This window comes from Neodiprion pinetum, chromosome 4, assembly GCF_021155775.2.
Source record: "Neodiprion pinetum isolate iyNeoPine1 chromosome 4, iyNeoPine1.2, whole genome shotgun sequence".
Classification (NCBI taxonomy): Eukaryota; Metazoa; Arthropoda; class Insecta; order Hymenoptera; family Diprionidae; genus Neodiprion; species Neodiprion pinetum.
This window is the reverse complement of record NC_060235.2, coordinates 42,860,861-42,879,715: the sequence shown is the minus strand read 5'-3', so window position 1 is coordinate 42,879,715 and position 18,855 is coordinate 42,860,861. Positions and strand designations below refer to the sequence as shown.

General features: G+C 41.6%; 1 protein-coding gene across 4 annotated transcripts in view; it reads right to left on the bottom strand.

Annotated features, from left to right (window-relative positions):
* Positions 1-2,226: 2,226 nt before the first annotated feature.
* The window catches only part of alpha-Man-IIb (alpha-Mannosidase class II b), an 83,460-nt gene continuing 66,831 nt past the window's right edge, over positions 2,227-18,855 (bottom strand). For all 4 annotated transcript variants that reach the window (XM_069135102.1, XM_046621645.2, XM_069135101.1 and 1 more), the window contains 2 exons: positions 18,347-18,480; positions 2,227-7,341 (listed from right to left, as the gene is read on the bottom strand). In XM_069135102.1, the coding sequence (XP_068991203.1) occupies positions 4,730-7,341; positions 18,347-18,480 (2,746 nt within the window). In that variant the 3' untranslated portion in view covers positions 2,227-4,729. The remainder of the gene's footprint in view (positions 7,342-18,346; positions 18,481-18,855) is intronic.

The window sequence follows — 18,855 nt, the reverse complement described above, 5'->3', positions numbered from 1 at the left end:
AAAAGTGGTCTTTTCAATACCCCGCGTATGCGCATTCGCACTCACTTTACCGTCGTAGAAACGGGTACTCTGTGTACGGAAAACACGCATGGAGAAACGTGTAAAACATGCTCGCGTTACATGAAACAGATTTTTAACTTCTAGATATATCGACGAATTACCTCCGACCATTTTCGGATGGACATCTGTGTACACTGTATGTATGTATGTGAACAATTTTTTTTCACCGACGACATCTCGAGAACGAGTTACCGGATCTAAATGATAATGGTCTCAATCGACGCGGTTTTTCAGAAATTAGTTCTGTTTGGATTTTGGCTTTGATCGGTTCAGTAGACTTTGCATCATTTAAATAACAAATTTGCAAAAAACAAAATAAAAATAATGATATCTTGAGAATGGTTGAATGAATTCGAGTGAAAATTGATACCGTTAGGATTTGGGGTCGCTGATCACGAACCTGAAATCAGATTTGCAAAATCGAAATTGGCGAATCCAATATGGTGGAAAAAAGATCTAAAAATATTTGAATTTTGGTGGAATCAGTATACGGAGGTTTTTTGGGTCGCCGATAACGAATCCAAGGTCAGAATTCCAAACTTTATAATGGTGGATCCGTTCCAGTGGTTCAAATAAAAAAAATCGTAATCGTTTCATGTAACATGGCATGACTCACGGTCAGCCTAAAGCCGCTTGTATTGTCATGTCTTTCACACAATATGCTATCCTTAGCTTGCCCCACGCGTCTCAAGATGGAACAATAATTAGTCGATAAACTGGGTGCTCGATCTTTATTTCGAAGTTTTAATAAAAGAAAGAAAAGGCTCGGTGTGGGTGTCTGGTTTAGTAACGGCATCACGGTCGAAAGAGCAATCGGGGTGGTAATTCATCTTGTGCCGGCCTCGCGAAGGGATTTAGAAGGGAAGGGAAACGCGTTGAAGGGTACAAAAAACATTCGAATGCCCCTAAGCAGATCTCCAACTCGCCGCCCCCGCTTTTGTCAACCTTTTTTCCACCTGTTTTTTGTTTTCTTTATTTAATCCCCATTCGGGAGACGCCTTAAGCCCTTATAATTTTGCTCATCCTCCTCCGCGTTTAACGCCTCTCGATTTTTTGTTCGTTAATAGAAGACATTGTTATGAAGGGAGGGAAAATTTTTGACTGAGAATTGGCCGAAGAATACGCCAGCAAACTTTGAAAAACTTGGCGGGCGAGGCAAGTTTATTATTGGTAAACAGTTTTCGCCTGACTTTCGAACTCGAAAAACCATTCTAGTCTCAATTTTTTCCACCCTCTTTTCTTTCCACCTTCTTCTTTGTATTTTCCGCAAGTTCTTGCTTTCTTCCATATGCGCAGTCACGAAATCTCAATCCCAACGAGTTCGCGAAAGTTTGAAATTACAATTCATCTCATCCCCCCAAACTTGAAAACCACTTTCATCTATCTGACGCATACACACCCACACAGTTTCGCTTTGTGTTACTCGATTATACCGAATAATAATTTCTGTCAATCGGAGGCAGTCGAGAATTGGTAAAGAAGGACGAGCATTGCATTTTCTGAAAAGTGCATAGATTATACATATACTTGATCCAAGCAGATCTAAATTACGCGTTTGATAATCAAGGTTCACGGAAAATCGACCGCCGGTTGGCGTTCCGAGAACTGTTTTCTCAAACTGACACCCGATCATTTTTTCATTTTAACTGCATGGAGGCACTAGGTGATATTCAAAATGAAAATGGGAAGGGAGAAAACAATGATTTCATTCAAATCTGTTTAAAACCGCAACGCAAAACTTTCTGCAGGGTGAATACCAAGAGACAAAGACTTCAAGTCCACATCAAGCGCTCATCAGTTGGGGGCTGGTCACAAAATTATTTTACAATGTTATAGATTTTGGTTACACTTCGTATAAAGGGTGGGGGGGTTTGCTCCAAGTGTTTTTACTTTCATTAAAAAAAAATTTATACCAGTCAACCAGCATTACACCTGAGTCTTCTTTCGCAGCTTATTCTTTCTCTTTCTTCCCCGTCATATTTAATTACATCGGTATGCCCAATTGAATCGATCGAATCTCTCGAGTTGCATATTAAAATCTTCAGCAAGTTGAAATATTGTTTTCACGGTTATTGTTTAGAATCGTATTCTGCATGCGTCCTCTTATTGTTTGTCATTGACGATGTATCAGCAAATCACTGCAATACATGAAAGATAGAAATTACGTTGACGAGGTAATGACGTGTATAATTCATAACGATGAAACGGTTTCGTTCCGAATTTTTTTCTTCTAATGTAATTAGATAATAAATATAGTTGTATTACATCGCAACATAAATAACACCATGTGTATAATTAATTATCACACTGCTATAAATAATTTGTTCATTGATGATTTTTCATTCGCGCCTAATTGAGCGTTCGTAATGTAGTTGACGATAACGTGCAAGAATATCTGGAATTTAAAAATTGCCATGGCGCAAACCATGTTTTATTAATTATTTTACATACCTTACACGCACCTAATATACATAATATATCTATAACATATATATGTATATATATATATCTTTTTTTTCTCTAAAGACAGCACAAACATAGAATATATTACAGTATAATCTATCTACCTATGTAATTAAATAGTTATAATTCTTATACATATACATTTTCGTAATTCAATATTTTCTATATTACAGATTAAACCTACGTCATGTCATGTACCTATGTGTATTGTATACGTATAGAAATCTTTATGAAAAATAATATCAAGTAAATTCTCGGTCGTAACTCGTACACATGATCATAATTTGCGGTGATTATAACGTTTTTGTAGCGATGAAAATTTATACTTTTACGTTTTCACGTAATATTCATTCATATATCAAACGAAATAAGCAACCATTTTATGTATCGTCAAATCGATATTGTGAAATGAGTTGAAGAAAAAAACTAAAAATCATACAAAATCAATTAGCTAATTCTATAATTCTAAGATTCAGTCAATCAAGTCAGTCTCTTTCTAGAAAACAATTTAACGAAAAAGCAGACTAATACATAAAAATTGGGTGTATAAATAAGATACTTTTGTCTATGCATGAACTATATTCTCGACTAACAATTCTTCCAGACATACTAAATGTATGTTAACCGCACTCACAGGGGTGAGTTTATTCAGTGTGTTCCAATTTTTCTCCTGCATAACTTATACAAATTACGTATTTTTTGTCTTTCATTTTTACTATAATATACTACCAATAACCATCCATTGTTAATAATAATACTCACATTAATAACAGTAATAATAATAATCATTTTAATAATAACAACGGGATCGGTTAATCGGTTACCAGTTCTTGTACAAACTGCTGTAACATATAACTGATTCGCGTTAAAATCCGTTCAAATAAATATCATGCGTAACCCAGGTCATCGGTGTTTCATCGCATTTTATACCATATGACTTTGGCATTCGTTTATTAATAATAGCGATCACTGTATTAAATAGCTACCGAATAATGTGTTGCTGTAGTGTCATTGATCGTTCATCAATACGGTTAAATGAAACCTTAAGCTATGACGACGTGTCCTTTTGCCGTTGGGTAGGCGTTAATTATGCGTCGCGGATGCTGGTTTTGCATACGTGCGATGTATCGTAGAATTTAATTAACGTACAGATATTATTAACGGGGATCCCGAGCCTTTGCCGTGGTGTTTGGATTTAATTGGAAGAACGTTTGTATGTATTCGGGTTCGTCTTGAAATATAATACTCCCGGGCATAAATCGAACGTTACTGCATTATGATTATTATACATGTCATGTGTAAATGAAATATATTTTATACAAGATTCTTCGTAATTTTCTTTTTCATATAATTGGATGCAAGGTGCTGCTGCTGCTGTTGTTGTTATTGCTGCGATACACCGCAACTTTCATAGGTGTACGAAAATATGCAAATAAACAACATATTACAGATTCTTTAACCGCGTGTAGATCGGAACAGAATTAATAAGAGATTTAATTGGCCGCTCGATCATTTGCAAAGTTGTGATTTTCCTTACCAGTCGGCCACGAAGAAACGAAAGCACAAAGTAGCTTAGAAACAGAATAAGATCTATTGAAATTTATTTGAGGCAAGATCCGACTTGGTACAGGTGGCTTTGAAAAGTATTCAATTAATGATTAGTGGTACCAAACCGCGACAATATCACATCACTCTCTGCAACAGTACATCGATTATGTCTCACGCCGCGTGTTTATATACCCGTTTATTATACGAAAATACGTTAGATTAATAAGAATACTTGATTTATTTCCCTGTCTTTTCTCAGTTGTGTAGGTTTGATTTATTTCCCTGTCTTTTCTCGGTTGTGTAGGTATAATATAATCTTCGCAATAGGGCAGAGTATAATATAAATATAGTGGAGTTGATCAGGCTGATATGTACATGTGACAATTACGAGTTCCAAGCCCCAACTGGCATCCAACATATCGGAAGACGCCCGCATTCAGTGGCAAGAGGTACAATATACTCAAAAGATAAAACTTATTTATCGTGATATTTCTTATTGTTAGTCTTTATACGAAAACTGAATGTAACACAATAACAGTCGCACTTCTTGGCCAGGCCCGAATCATGTTGTATCCCAATCGGGGCAAGCAATCACTCGTCGCTAACGTTTAGGCTCTGAATCAGTGGTCATGGAAAGGCCATCCGCGAGACCACGTTGTTACACGAACCGTATACTGTACGTCTCGACTTCCATGGGGACGATATCTATCTCTCTGAACCCATCGTTCAACTGCTTGTGAACCTTGGTCCCGGTCAGGGATGTCTTGGTGACGTTAGCGTTGAGGGTGTAGAACGAAGTGGCGGGTGAGAATCGGTCGCCGAGTGGACAATTCTTGAATACAGTGTCGGTACCGACGGCGCAGCTGTAGCCCTGCCGATGGAGAACCATCAACGCGGTGTTGGTAGGAAAATGGGAGAGTTTCTGGTCATGGTTGGTACGCAGATTCATCAGATGAACGTCGCACGGAAAGCTCTGGCTGACCAGCCGGGTCTCCGGACTGACCTTGACTTCCTGCTCGGTACCGTCGACCGACAAAACGAAGACGTTTACTGGGTAGTTGAGCGCGTTGCTCATGTGATTGGCGAACAACGACGCCCGAGAGTAACTGTCCCCGTCCCCGTTGATGTCTTCGAGGAGCAGCCAGTGCTTGAAGACGGTCTTGCGATTGTCCAGAAGACCCTCGCCCATACCCCGGGAATCGTCGTAGAGGGTTCTCCTGTCCAGCATCACCTCGAGCCACCCTGGCTGGTAGCTGGCGGCACCCTGGGCGTGGTTGACCAGCAGGGTAAGCCTGTGGGTCGCGTCTTCGATGTAGGCCATAGTGGTGATCGGATAGTAGTTGCCTTCTATACCGATCCTTTCTATCTTTGTCCTCTTCAGCATCTGATGACCGTTTAAATCGGTGTAAAACTCGGGCGGGTCTTCGTTCTGTATGTCGGTCTGTATCCTCATGAACATTTCGGTCTCTCTGTTCTTCGGCGGTGTCTCAAAATCCACAACGTTCTTCAGGAAGATCGCCTCACCAAGGCTATTGTCCACGTGGTAAATGGACACGTGGTGAACCAGAAGCTTGCCGTACTCCACCGTAAGCCTGGAGCTCAGCGGTCCAGAGACGATGTAGATTTTCTGATGAGGAGTGTAAGCCTCGAGGATGTCCTTGTCGGTGTCTCGCAGATTCGGATCTGGCATGAAGAGGTAGGCACCGCTGTGAAATTGGGCAGAAGGATAAGCGGCAAATTGAATCCCGCACTGCATTATCCTACCGGAAGTCTTCTTCGTCACGGTCTTTAGGAATCCTGTCTGACCATCGAAGAGCAGCTTCATCCTGATGTTTTCCAGCTGCACGTCTCCCGTCTGCATCGACTTTATCGGGAAGAGCGGATCCTTTCCGCACCGGCTGCAGTATACCACCGACAGAACGTCGGCGGACACCTTTTCGACGTGTTGGAGGTGATAAGCCGCGATCGAGAGCGGATGGAGTTCCGCCACAAAGAGGACGGTGTAGAGATCGTGCGTTATGCTGGTGGCGTTCATGACCGGTAGAATTTGATACGGAATGGGATTTTTGTGGGGATCTAAGACTCTGACCAGGTGAGACGTCACCTTCAAGGTCACAACCTCCTGCCGCGTCTGAGCGAGCGGATTGAAAAGGAGGATCTGACGCGTCTCGAGATTGTTGACGGCGATCGGAATCTTCTTGGGAAGCTTCTCGTAGCTGTCCCTGTCCGACTCTGGCACAACGTAAATGGAGTTCCCTTTCGGTGCTGTAACCGCCAGAGACTGTATGACGAAACTCTGCAGGCTCGTCATGTCAGATATCGACTCGAATAGTTTGAGAGCATAGTCTTTCATGACGAAGGATTTCGACGTGCCGGTAATAGCATCGTGGTGCTGGAAGAGGCCCAAGTTCCTTCTGGCCTTGACCAGCTTCTCGAAGTACGTCTCGAAGAGTTTTATGTCCTGACCGGACTGCTTGGCGACGTTCAATGCCACCGTGTAAAGAATCTCTGCCGACCTCAGATTCGCCTCGAGTTCTCGGTCCAAGATCTTCATGTACGGACGCGTCGTGAAGTATCCGCTCCAGTAGGCGGGTCTGCCTTCGCTGAAGATGTCGGAGTAGACGAAAAAGTCACCCTTCAGGGTCGGGTACTCCTGATACCTCTTTTCAATTTCCCGGAAGTACTCCTTCGGCGTTCCGAACACAACCTCGGCATTGTACTCGTCCTTCCGTTCATTGATGAATTCGAGGAGGGCCTTGTAGTTGGTATACTGCTGGTCCCACTCGATCGGATGATCGTACCTGAAGTCGTCACCGAGAGGCATGAGAACGACGTTGTGGGGGAAGAGTGACCCGGTCCTCGAGTATTGCTCAAGAAGAAGTTCAGCCATCTGCTTCACGTTGTTCTTCGTCACGTCCACCGCTCGTACCGAATACTCGGTGTACTCGCCATTTATCTTTCGAAAGTCGAAGTTCAGGCAGACGTGGGGATGTGGACCGCATGAGTGTTTTATGCTGTATATGTCGAAGGGCTGATTGTGCGTTAGCATGGCCGTCGCTCCGTTCTTGTCCCAAGGCTGTCGCCACAGGAAATCACCGTACTGTTTTTTTGCGAACCACTGCTTCCAGGCGTAGTGAATCCGCTGAATCACCATCCCCGAAAGGCCTGAGGACTTGAGAAGGTACGGGACCGTCGCTCCGTGACCGAAGGGATCCACCGCCCATCCGGATTCTGGTGCAACCCCAAGGTTCGTCTTGAGCCATTGATGACCTGCAACAACAGCAGACAATTGAGCGCCTGCACAAATGTTCAGGGCAAGATTACATTCGACGTTCAATTTTGGAGCTGTTAATAACAGCGAACGAGTACTGGCAACCATATCTGTTATTACATTCGTCTCGATGCACGTTCCACGTGAATATGAACGATAAACTGACACAGCAGCTGCCTCTGCCTGCGATTAATATTTCCAACTGTATTTACCTTTCACTTTCCGCGTGTGATATGGAATTGGCTGTTTACGCGAAGCGATTAGCGAGCGGAGTTGAGTATTTTCAACGCCCACTGATCAACGTATCGACGCTTCTGTCACGAACAGGGGATGAATGCAGGGTCAAATTAAATGGGCGGGGTCACCGGCCGTTCGTTAGAGAGACTGAACCGGTTCAATGCACAAGCACGAGCATGGTCTCACATCAAATGCAGGGATGGATACTGGATTCCGTTTTTTTTTAGTTTCATTGCCGAGAGTGAGAGTTGGGCTCGAATAACATTCTCGATAAATCGATTCACGACTAGTTATACCCACTGATCATCGAAAAAAGATAAGCGAATTATAAATATGCGAGGAAGAGCATTCCCGTGCTTTTTCTGCCTTATCGTTAGCTTGCGGGGTAGTTTGAGCGATTAATACGGCCCTGGACGGCAATCTATCGAGGCAATATCATAAAACGTTCTCGTTTACATCGCGATGTGTTTTATTCATTCGCGAAGCGAGTTTTCCTGGAATAATAGAGGTCAGATCATCGGTCTGATTAGGCGCATGGACTCGATATCACGTCAGCCCATCTTAGTCCCGGTCTGTTTTCTTCGATATTATTTCAATCACCGTTTCCGCTGTTTACGGCATGAATTCTCGGCGGCACAAACTGCACCGTCAAACCTCGATTGGTATTCGAAATTTTTGCGCTCTAGCCCTGCTCGGGTCCTTTGATCAGCTCAATTGCACGAGCAACCCACTTTCGGTCCCCAATTCCGGTCTCTCCGTTGCGAAACGTGGGGGAAAGCTGGTATTAATTTTCGCTAAATCGCATACACATGAGTCGTTTGCGTGTGCGTGTAACGTGTGCCTCCCCCCCCCCCCCCCCCCCCTTTCGGTCCACATGCTATTATACCGGCGTGTCGTATCAATATATACATACGTGCATATCAGGGTGGTCCTTAAAAAGGTCATTTTTGAAATTCGACCGGCTCACCCTCCAAGTCAGCACCAGATAATTAAAAAATAATTCCCTCATTTTTTCAGATTTTTATCGCGACTCTAACCCGTGTCCCGCAGAGGGTGGATTTCCCAATTTAATCCTTTCAGAGGCATGTAAAATCTACAAAACGTATTTAGATGACATTTGGTATAGGGGGTCTCTTGGGTCGCTAATTACGAATCTGAACTCGAAATTTGAAAATTCAAAATGGCGAATCCAATATGGTAGACGAAATTCCCAAAAGGCACTTGACATTGGGGATTGGATCCACCATTTTGAATTTTGTAATTTCGAGTTCAGATTCGTAATCAGCGACCTCGAAAATCCCCGAGTAGCGAGTTTTATCGAATTCAAATGACTTTTTGGATTTCGCTCCATCATATTGGATCCGCGATTTTGAACTTTCAAATTTTCAGTTCAGTTTCGAAATCAGCGACCCAAGAAACCCGTTTAAATATTTGAAAAAATTATAGTATTATTTTTTAATTATTTGGAGACGATTTGGGAAGGAGAGCCGGCCAAAATTAAAAAATGACGTCCTTAAGGACCACCCTGGACTGTACACCCGCTAACCGTATGTAATTCCAGGCGGGTTGTTCAAGGAAATGGGGAATGGGCCTCCTCGACTGAGATCCTACAGAAAGGAGGGGAGGGAGAAGAGAATGGCAGTGCAGGCAGGGTTGGCGCTGTCATTAGAATTAAGTGCGAGGAAGCCGCAAAATTAATCCTGCGGGATGTCTCGGCAGGTAATAGAATTACCCGAAGTCAGCGCTAGTTAGGCGGCGTATCCCGGTACCCATCGAACCCAAGGACTCCGTCGAAGGTGTGGGTGCCGGGGCGTATCCACCGTAGGACTGGTTCGATCTCTGCGGGGGTGGAGAGCAAACGGGTCACTGATCCGGCAGCAATTTATTCGAAGCCGTCGTCGGAGTTGAGACATTTGGATTTTTGGAACTCTTGGATGTCGATCTTTGGGGAATTCAACGTCTGCCCGGCTTATCCGATTGTACCCCGGATCCCACACGGTTACCCCCGTACACAGTTTTAGACGTATTGAGAAATCGGATCAAGAATAATCCGGTCGAAGGTCTGCAATGTGGTGGAACATGTAGTTTCGAAAATGGTGAGTATTCTTTCTTTCGAGAGGCGACACAATTTTACACGTTAACCGTCCGTTTTCAATTCGACTCAAACCGATCATGGTCACTAATAGATTCTCCTCGATTTCATTCGCTGTGGTTTTGGTTTGCCGTATCGTTTAGCACCGTAGACTTCACACGTTGTTGTGTTTCGTTGTTGAAAATATAGCAGAATGTATACCTAAATTGGTATGAGAGACACAACAGCCGTTGTCAACGCCCCGATGTTACAACTCTGTCTCGGAACAGATTGGGGGGTGAAAAAGTTGCGGGGATTAGATTGATCGTTTTTCGCACTCTTCGGTTAACTTTCGTAACACTATCTAGTTTCAGTTATCTCCGGCCACGTTGGATTCGTCGCGCTAAAACACTACCGAATCACTCTACTACTCCTGACACTATAGCCGCGAACATTTTCAGCAAGTTTTCTCTACCGACTTTTGGTTCAGCCTACATCGAAAGTTCTCCACCCTCGAATGAAACTGTTTCACCAACAACGAAAGTTTCCATCAAGACCTCCAGGAAGACACTAAAAATGGATTAAAAGGCATGGGCTTGGCCTCGAAATTTCACTTTGCAATCTGGCTACAGTGAGTCTCTTTTAGAGGTTGTTAGGGTGAATGTACGTTGGACACGTAATCACGGCTAACCATCTGGGAGAGGATTTAGCACATTCATCATACGAGGGTGGATTTTTTCAAGTGTTTCGTCCTGTAGCCCATGCCGTGCGGACAATCTGAGGGATTTCGCGAAGCGATAAACCGAGAATGATGATAAGGAGGAGGTGGAAAAATCGTGTAATCGTCCTTGTTTATCAGCAAAAAGTCTCTCCCCTCCCGTTAATCCGGGCAAACGACATCGCATGGCTGCCCACTGGTCCGTGGAAATATTTTTGCCGATTACCTGCAACGTGGATTCGTGGACCCTGTGTTAGTGAAGGCATTGAAAATGCTAACTCGACGAGGGACCCTTTCGTCCAATCGAACCCGGCTTACGCGGCAAAATTTACTCCGAATTATTCGACGGTCCAGATAAGGGAGGGTATCACTGTATGTGGATAAAATTCAGAACTGAAAAAGCCTTCCCAAAAGCGTTCGTATACTCCGTTTATCCAAACGATTGCCAAGTATGTTTCGTCGCCTCTTACGAAAACTAGCACGTTTCGGTCATTGCCGCGAAAACTGTCAAGTCTCGATTAGTGCAATAAGGATCTTCTGAAGATTTGTGGGGTGTGCGATAGTCGTAAATAAAGTAAATTTGCGGATGCAGAATATGCGTTTATTCGCGTCAAAATAATTTACAGATGTTTCAAATTTGTTCCAGATTTTTATCAATATAAATGTCAATTGGTCTGATTACATTTACATCAAGTAGTCCTAACCTAAACTATGCGTAATTTTTTCTACAAGAGTGTAACAACTATTTCATCTTATTGGAGATCGACTAAATCAGTCTTTTTGGATTTTTATACCCACCAATAAATACTACACTCTTACTGATCTGTATTGAAACGTTTCAGTTTTCGCGGTGAGTGTCGAAACACGCTAGTTTTTGTAAAAAAATAATCTGCAACGTGAGACTTTTCGTATGAGGCGTCGGTTTGAAAGTAATAGGATTTTCGTACCGATCGTTGATGGAAAATTTACACCGTATTGTAGTTGTAATTATGGAAAACTAGTAAATTTTCGTTCCTCCCATAGAAGTACTTGAGCATGTGTGCAGTGTACGAACGTATGATGTGTACCGTACATACAATATCGTCATGAACAGCAAGAATTCTGCTCTGTCACTTTGCCCCGAGGAAGCCGCAGATATTTGCATTCAAATGAGATCGCGCGGGATAGGAGAAAAGAAGAAGCGAAACTTTTAAAGACTCTTCGGAGCCAAAACCTCCCTGGGACTGTTTACCGCTTCACTCCCCTAAATCCTCATGTTTACTCGAAACACGTTTCAGATAATTCATTTCAGTTTTAAAGCCGAGCAACTCCTATACCCAACATTTTATACCCTCGGTGAATACCTACGTCTCCCTCCTTCTACTCCACGTTTAATTATCCAATCTAAAGCAATTCAAATGACGTTATATTATCACCGTGAGTTACAAGCAATGAAAATTGTTCTCGCGCGTTACAGCCGTGAGTTTACAGTTTGGGTTCTTTCAGTTTGACGAGACACAAATAATTGGATTGGCAAAACCGGCTGGATAATTTTACGAGAGCAGAAACTTTTGTGGCTGCATTGGCTGAATTTATTTTTTTAATATTTCAAAATACTTTCTCACAGTAAGGTTGTCGCGTTAATTGTGTCGCGGTTTTCAAAGCGACCGTGTGAATGACCGATCGTTCGAAACGTTTCGAGACAATCCTGTAAATCGGTTCGAACTGTACGAGAGAAGAAAACTGAGGGACAAGCCGGGACTTTGCGGAAATCGTATCATCGCTTCGAAGCGGATAATATGGCGCCGAGGTTGGATAATGGAATCCAATTAACTCTGATTTTAATTGGCATTTACTGATACTTTGAGTAGTTGCCACATTGGCAGAATTTGCAAAGTAGGCGATAATAGATCGGCATCTAGGCAATCTGAATTCAAAATCAATAAGTGCGCAGCTAATGCGAATTGTTCTATTCGCGCGTTCTTCAAGCACAAGGCGTAAATACAAAAATTTATTCGATTTTGATATTAGCATGGGATGGTTTCTGAGATCGCTGATTACGAGTCTGAGATCATGGTGGGTTAAATATGGTGACTCAAACACTAAAACGTATTTGATTTTCATGAAACTCGATGCTCAACATTTTTTGGTTCACTGAGTGAAAAGTGTAGAACCGAAATGGCAGATTTACTATGGCGAAAGCAAAGGCACAATGTTACTCGATTTTAGCGAAACCCGGTAATGGGCGTTTGTAGAGTCTCTATTTACAAATCTGAACGAAAAACTTTTCTAACAACGAAACCACTTTAATTGTATATGTATTTGGTTTTACCATCGGCTCCAGCGTTTTGAATTTCTAAAATTACACAACTTTTTCATCAGATTAGAATGCCAACAACTCTCGAAATGAAAGTTATTAGTAAATACAATTATTAGTTTTGATCTAGTACATAGTACATGGTACTTTTATTTGTTTTTAACAACAAAAAAAAAAGAAAAAGAAAATTTTTTCCCGCGTATTGAGTTAGTGTAAGAAATGGTATTCGGATTTTCGTGCTATATTAACAGAAAATACTTTTTTTTCCAGTAAATAAATAAAGCAACAAATTTCGCCTTTTTTTTAGGCTTGGAAATATTTCAGGGATCATTTGGAACCAAAAAAAAATCGGCACTTGTTACCAAAAAAGTAGTTTAATACATAAAAAGCTGTGGAAAAAAAGGTGAGACGCTGGGCGTCCCAGCGTGAATTAAAGGGTCAAGCTACCCGTAAAAGCTTCAAATTACATGCCACTGGAGTGAGATGAGCGTAGATGGAAAACAGTTCCGACAATAAACTATCCGTAGCGTTTGTGATTGTTCAAAGCTGATAACAAGACGTCGCGGTGGTTTTCGTGGCTCAAAGTTGACCCGACATCGTTTTATTCTGGGTAAACTTTTCACCGTGGGAAACAAGCATCGAGCGTACAGCGGCTCGATTCGCAAGGACAATAATTGACATGCCACGTCGTCGTTTGACCGAATTGGGGTTTTAACTATCGCGGTAACTGGAGCTTTCATCGAACGAACTCGCCTCGCTCAAGAGGTTCGTTACACTAACCGCAAAGTTTTCGAGGGCACGACGGAACGAACGCCGTCTGCAAAGTTCAAACTCACAATCAGGTAAGCGCCATTTTCCAACTCTCCGAACTCTGGCGAGGTTTAAATATTTTATTTCCCGCGAGCAATCGTTGCCGGAACAACTTTCATAATGCCGTGATAATCTGACACTTGAGCCACGCTCTGCAGGGATGAACATCCAACCGTTCAAAGTCCGAATCAACCGGTTGATCCTGAGGGTAGGCAAAAATTTTCAAACTTTTTTTTGCGGTCTGACACGTTCAGCTACAGCCGGTGAAAGAGCTTGACTTTTTGAATCGAAGCAATAATAATAAACGTTGAAGTACGGCCAACTTTATTCCCGAACAGTACGCTTCGGCGCCGAAAGAATAGCAGCGACCGAGGAAAATCGAACACGTTAACCCATTTGCATTCTACTGTGCAATGTAATCGAAATGCGCAACTGTGTTCTCGTTCAGCACGTGAGGAACCCGGTCGTTTTCTTGTTGTTTAGAGACTCCGAGATTTGTGCAAGTCAATTTCAGCTCTGTTATTCGTTGAATTTCTTTTTACTCGCACCTATGCATTTGCATGGCGTTCGGTGAAATATCTCTAGCAAATTCAAGGACATTTCCAGGATATTTTCAACTTATTCGTGAACATTAAAAATAAAATATTTCCAGGACACGAGAAAAATTCAAGAATAGTTTCCAGGACTTTTGAAGGTCAAACAAAATTTAAGGACATTTCCAGTACATTTTTAGGGTATTCAAGAACATTGAAAATAAAACATTTCCAGGACACGAGAAAAATTCAAGGATAGTTTCCAGGACTATTGAAGGACAAGCAAAATTCAAGGACACTTCCAGGTCCATTGAACACTATGATTTGACATGACTTATTATTAGTTAACATAGTCAACGCGATTGCGGCGTACTTTTAAAATTTTCACTTCCAATATCATTATCAATATATCTTCAATCGTCGTAATGCACACGAGCGTGGAGTAAGAAATTTCACCTGTTCAGATGCTTCGCATTATTTTCATCGTATTGTTTCACAAAAGCATAACGAATTCGCTAATTGCAAGTACAACGGAAGCTTCATGTCGCCTATATAAGTAGGTGAAAGTAGTATAGTTAATTAATATCGGTTCACGTTTATAATTCGTTCGATGAAACGGACCAATTCTATCGTCGTAAGAACGAGCTTCGATTTTAGTGATCTATTATTACCTCAGTTATGCTCTGAAGCTCTCAACGCCGAGTGGTTTTCGAGGATCTTCGAGAGGCGGAGTATCGCGATTTCAATGCGATGAAATCCATCGGAGTAGGCCAGTTTCGATGTGAATAATTATTAAAAGGAAGCATTAAAAACTCCGTAAGCAACGATGAATAGAGCACGTATTTTACTGGAAAATAAGTTTCAAGAGCCTGAATTTAAAAGCTCTGTTTACCAGTCGGATCTTTTGCATCTGATATTCACACCGATAATATCTTGAAAGGCGGTCTAGAATCACCGAGGGAGAATTTAACAGCGAGAGAACCGTCAGCCTTTAAGCATCAGGCAACGCAATCGGGAAATTTCATTATTTCAAGTTCAACTCGAGGATAAGGACTGAGAAGAAGGAGAGAGCGAAGCAGAGGGTGGGTATAAATAATTCAACAAAATTGTCGAATTAGAATTTCGTACTTCGTTTAACTATGCAGTACGAGTATATGTACATGCATATACGTTATACATATGTATATACTATACAAATATATCTGTATGTATACTCAACTGGGAGAGTGAATTAAGAAGCTCACCCCCTACCCCCCCCCCCCGTTTCTTCTCATCGGTTTTTGCCCCACCACTGGAGAAAGATTTCATCCTCGAAATTCATATCAAGCTTCTGAGAGTGATACGGCAAGAAACAAGATGAAACTCCTTTCCTCCTTTACCTATGAAAATAGCATACATTGCGTTTTTTCTTTATCGCCTGTTCTGCAAACGTGTGCCATTTTTTTTTTTTTTTTTACAGACATCACGATGGTGAATTTTGATTACGAATTCCTTGTTTCGCGAGAGAGCCTGTAATAGTTTCTTCATCCTCATCACATTCCCGGTGTTCCAAGTTTCTTCAGAACCTTACACCTCGTCAGCGAGAAGAAAGGCATCGTTTTCCCGTGGGATTCGTCGAGACACGTTGAGACACCTCGTGTCGCCGCGTAATCCGTTTAGGTAACTTAGGAAAAGCGGCACTCGAGGAATGGCTTGTAGTCATAAAACCGGCTTCTCAGAGTCTTAAGTTTTTTTTTTTTTCTCTCAAATGTAAGCAGAAACGAAAAAACCTGTCGCATAATTCGTGTGTATAAACGCCGTGTCACGAAAACCATGAATTATATCCTTTTCGAGATATGTATACTTTCTGAGAAGAAAACGAGCGGATTCAGTGTAAACGTTGAAACATTTTCGAGCCTCGTTTTCGGGGTTAATGTGTTTCGTGGAAAAAGCTGTGGAGTAAATCCGGCAAAGTGATTGCAGATTCCTCCGGCTTAATTTCTTTCGGTAATGTAAAATCCTCCGTCTGCAGGCTTCGAGCCAAAAAATGTGGCTACAATGAGCTACGTGCAGCCAAGGGTGGAAAATTGTCGAGGAGATTACGATCGAGGGTCGCTTCAATCTCGTGGTAACGACGCGAGTCCTGATCAACCGCAAAGGACGTAAAGTACTTCCAAGTCCTCGCTGCTGCAATCCCGAATCACGGGATTTTTATTGCTGCAGGTTGAAAGAAGACGACTCTGAAGCTTTGCACGGATCGACGACGGTGGCGATTTTCTCATCTTTACGAAAGGTCCGATTCCTTGACAAACTAATCAAAACCTGGATATCTAAATCAATATTCGATATTCCTAGATTGTCATTACGATTGGGTTCGAATTGCAGATAGTTACCGATACAATTTTAGTCCCTTCCTCGTTTCCATGTTGATGTAAATTGGTCGATGCCAGTTGGAAAGTTTCTTTAGAAGACTTGAACGTAATAATGAAAATTACCGGTTAATTGAGATAATTGCAATTACGCAGAATTTAATATGGTAAACTTGTAGTCGATATTTTCAACGGTGAAACGAAGTCCCCGAGGATTTTTGTAACTCTATGGTATGTGGAACGGTGCCTCTTTTTTTTTCTTACCTCCTTGCACGGTAAATATCGCTAACGTTTCTTTATTCCATATTTCTGTACGGGACTTGCGACAGGTTGAGAAAAGTGCCGAGTCGCGAGGATTTTTTTCAACTTAAGTGGATATGCCGGAGACGAGTGAAGGAAGTTGCGAGAAAAGCCGCGACTTCTGAAATCCAATCCGCAAAACTGGAGTGGTATTAATATGCATGAGATTCATTGCCCTCTTTTCACCCGATGAAAAAGGAACTCTGGAATTTAATTACACTTTGTTATTCTAACGCTACGCTACGCTGCGCGCTACCTTTCAGGTGTAATATACATGTTTCCCACATTTTAATACGACTCAGAATTCTGAAAATTGCAGGACACGCGTTTCGGTAAATTGCAGGCTTGCATGTCTATCGGTGCTTGGAATCAACGATCTAACAGAGTTGTAGGTGAAAATAATTTTCTTGGTAAAAAAATAAGCACAGAATCGGAAGATGCAGCGTATTTAAGCTTTCGTATTTTCTGGAGAAAGTTTCAGAACGTGAACCGTTGAAATTCATAGAAATCGGAGAATGAATCCGAAAACTAGGAATGGGAATATTTTATGGAATCGAAAAAAGTGAATTTTCACACACTGTCATTAAGCGTGACCGTTAAAAATTCTTCTACATTAATCGTAAAATAATAGCAGAGAAAGGGAACAGATCAATTTTCCATCAATATTCCGCTACATTTTTTTCCAGATAATGGAAAAGACTGGCACGTTTGAATGTTACTTGTAATACGCAAGCATCATCACATAAAATGTCGCTCGCTGAAAAGAAAATCGTTTACGTAGGAACTTTTTTGCTCTGTCCGATAATTGCTCGGTTCTGTGATATTCTGGGGAAAAAAGATGATGGTAATTGAAAAAAATTTCATATTCAAGGGATTAAAATACAAGAACCGAAGATCGAGGAAAGCAGCCCGGAAATGAGAGACAGCTAATTACTCTAGCTTTGAAATACATGGAAATATTCAACCTTTGAGAGGCTTCATAATTTATTTTTCATTTTTTTCCCCCTCCTTCCATACTTTCGATGGGAAAAATTCATCAGAATATCCGTTAATTGAAATAAACGAGGAACGTACGAAAGATAAAAGAGCGAAGTGCAAATAATTTTTTTCAGCTGCATGGGATGGTTTTGGTAATTGTTATGTTTTCGAGTGTGCTGAATCCAAAAATGTCTTCCATTTTCTCCATCACCTACAGTATTCTAGCAGAATACAAGTAGTTTGCATAAGAAAAATGATAAAAATAATGAAAAACCACCAGTTCGTTGCAACGAACTGAACAATATTTCTTGTAAAATTGAACAAACAATTTCTTTATAAAATTTACTCAACATTTCGTGTTCATATTTTTTGCTTGTGAAATCTTTTCTTCTTCTCTTTGACACCTCTCCGAACACGCTTCCGTTTTCCATTTTCTGTTTCTCTGTATTTATTCTTGAGTCTCGAACTATAATACATATTAAAAGAAAGTAAGAGAACACTTTTGCATAGGATTTTCAGAATCAAGAATAGGATACCAGATTTCGAGTTAAACGGGAGTTTTCACTCCGAACGAAAGTGCAAACACGAGTTCAAGTAAAGACCTGACATGACGGAACTTTTTGAGTATCTTTCTCGGTTTCAGCGAGTAAAAATCTGTAGGAAACGGTATAAAAAACATGTGTAGTTTTTTGAAACGACGAGGGTAATTTTACCTTCGATAAGCTGGTCCAGCATCGCGTAAACGTGAGAGGTCGCCTCGTCGGTCATAACCCAACCGCCTGTAGTCATTTCCAGCCTGCCTTCCTTGATCAGCTTCTTCACAGCTCTTTTCTTAGTCGGATGAGCGCTGGAAAGCACAAATCGTCAAAGGTATATTACATCTGGAAAATAAAAAATCTGTAAACTCGACTCGGTACTAGAAGACATAAAGTTCTTTCGGACGCAGCATACATTTTTCAACGGCCGATGAAACAGGCTGTTCGTAAAATGGAAACCATTACACCGTTATCGATATTGGTTACATTATACTGCCATAGATGAAGCACAACAACAGCAAACGAATGGTAGAAGAGAGACGAGAAAAGAGTCAGCGGATGAAAAAGGTCATTTAATTTTTTTCACCTATTATTATACTTTTTTCTCTTTCTCTGCCATTATTGCGGTGGATGGATCTTGGCTCAAGATTTAACACGGGGGGAAAGTCTGCCCTTGCCGTTATCGT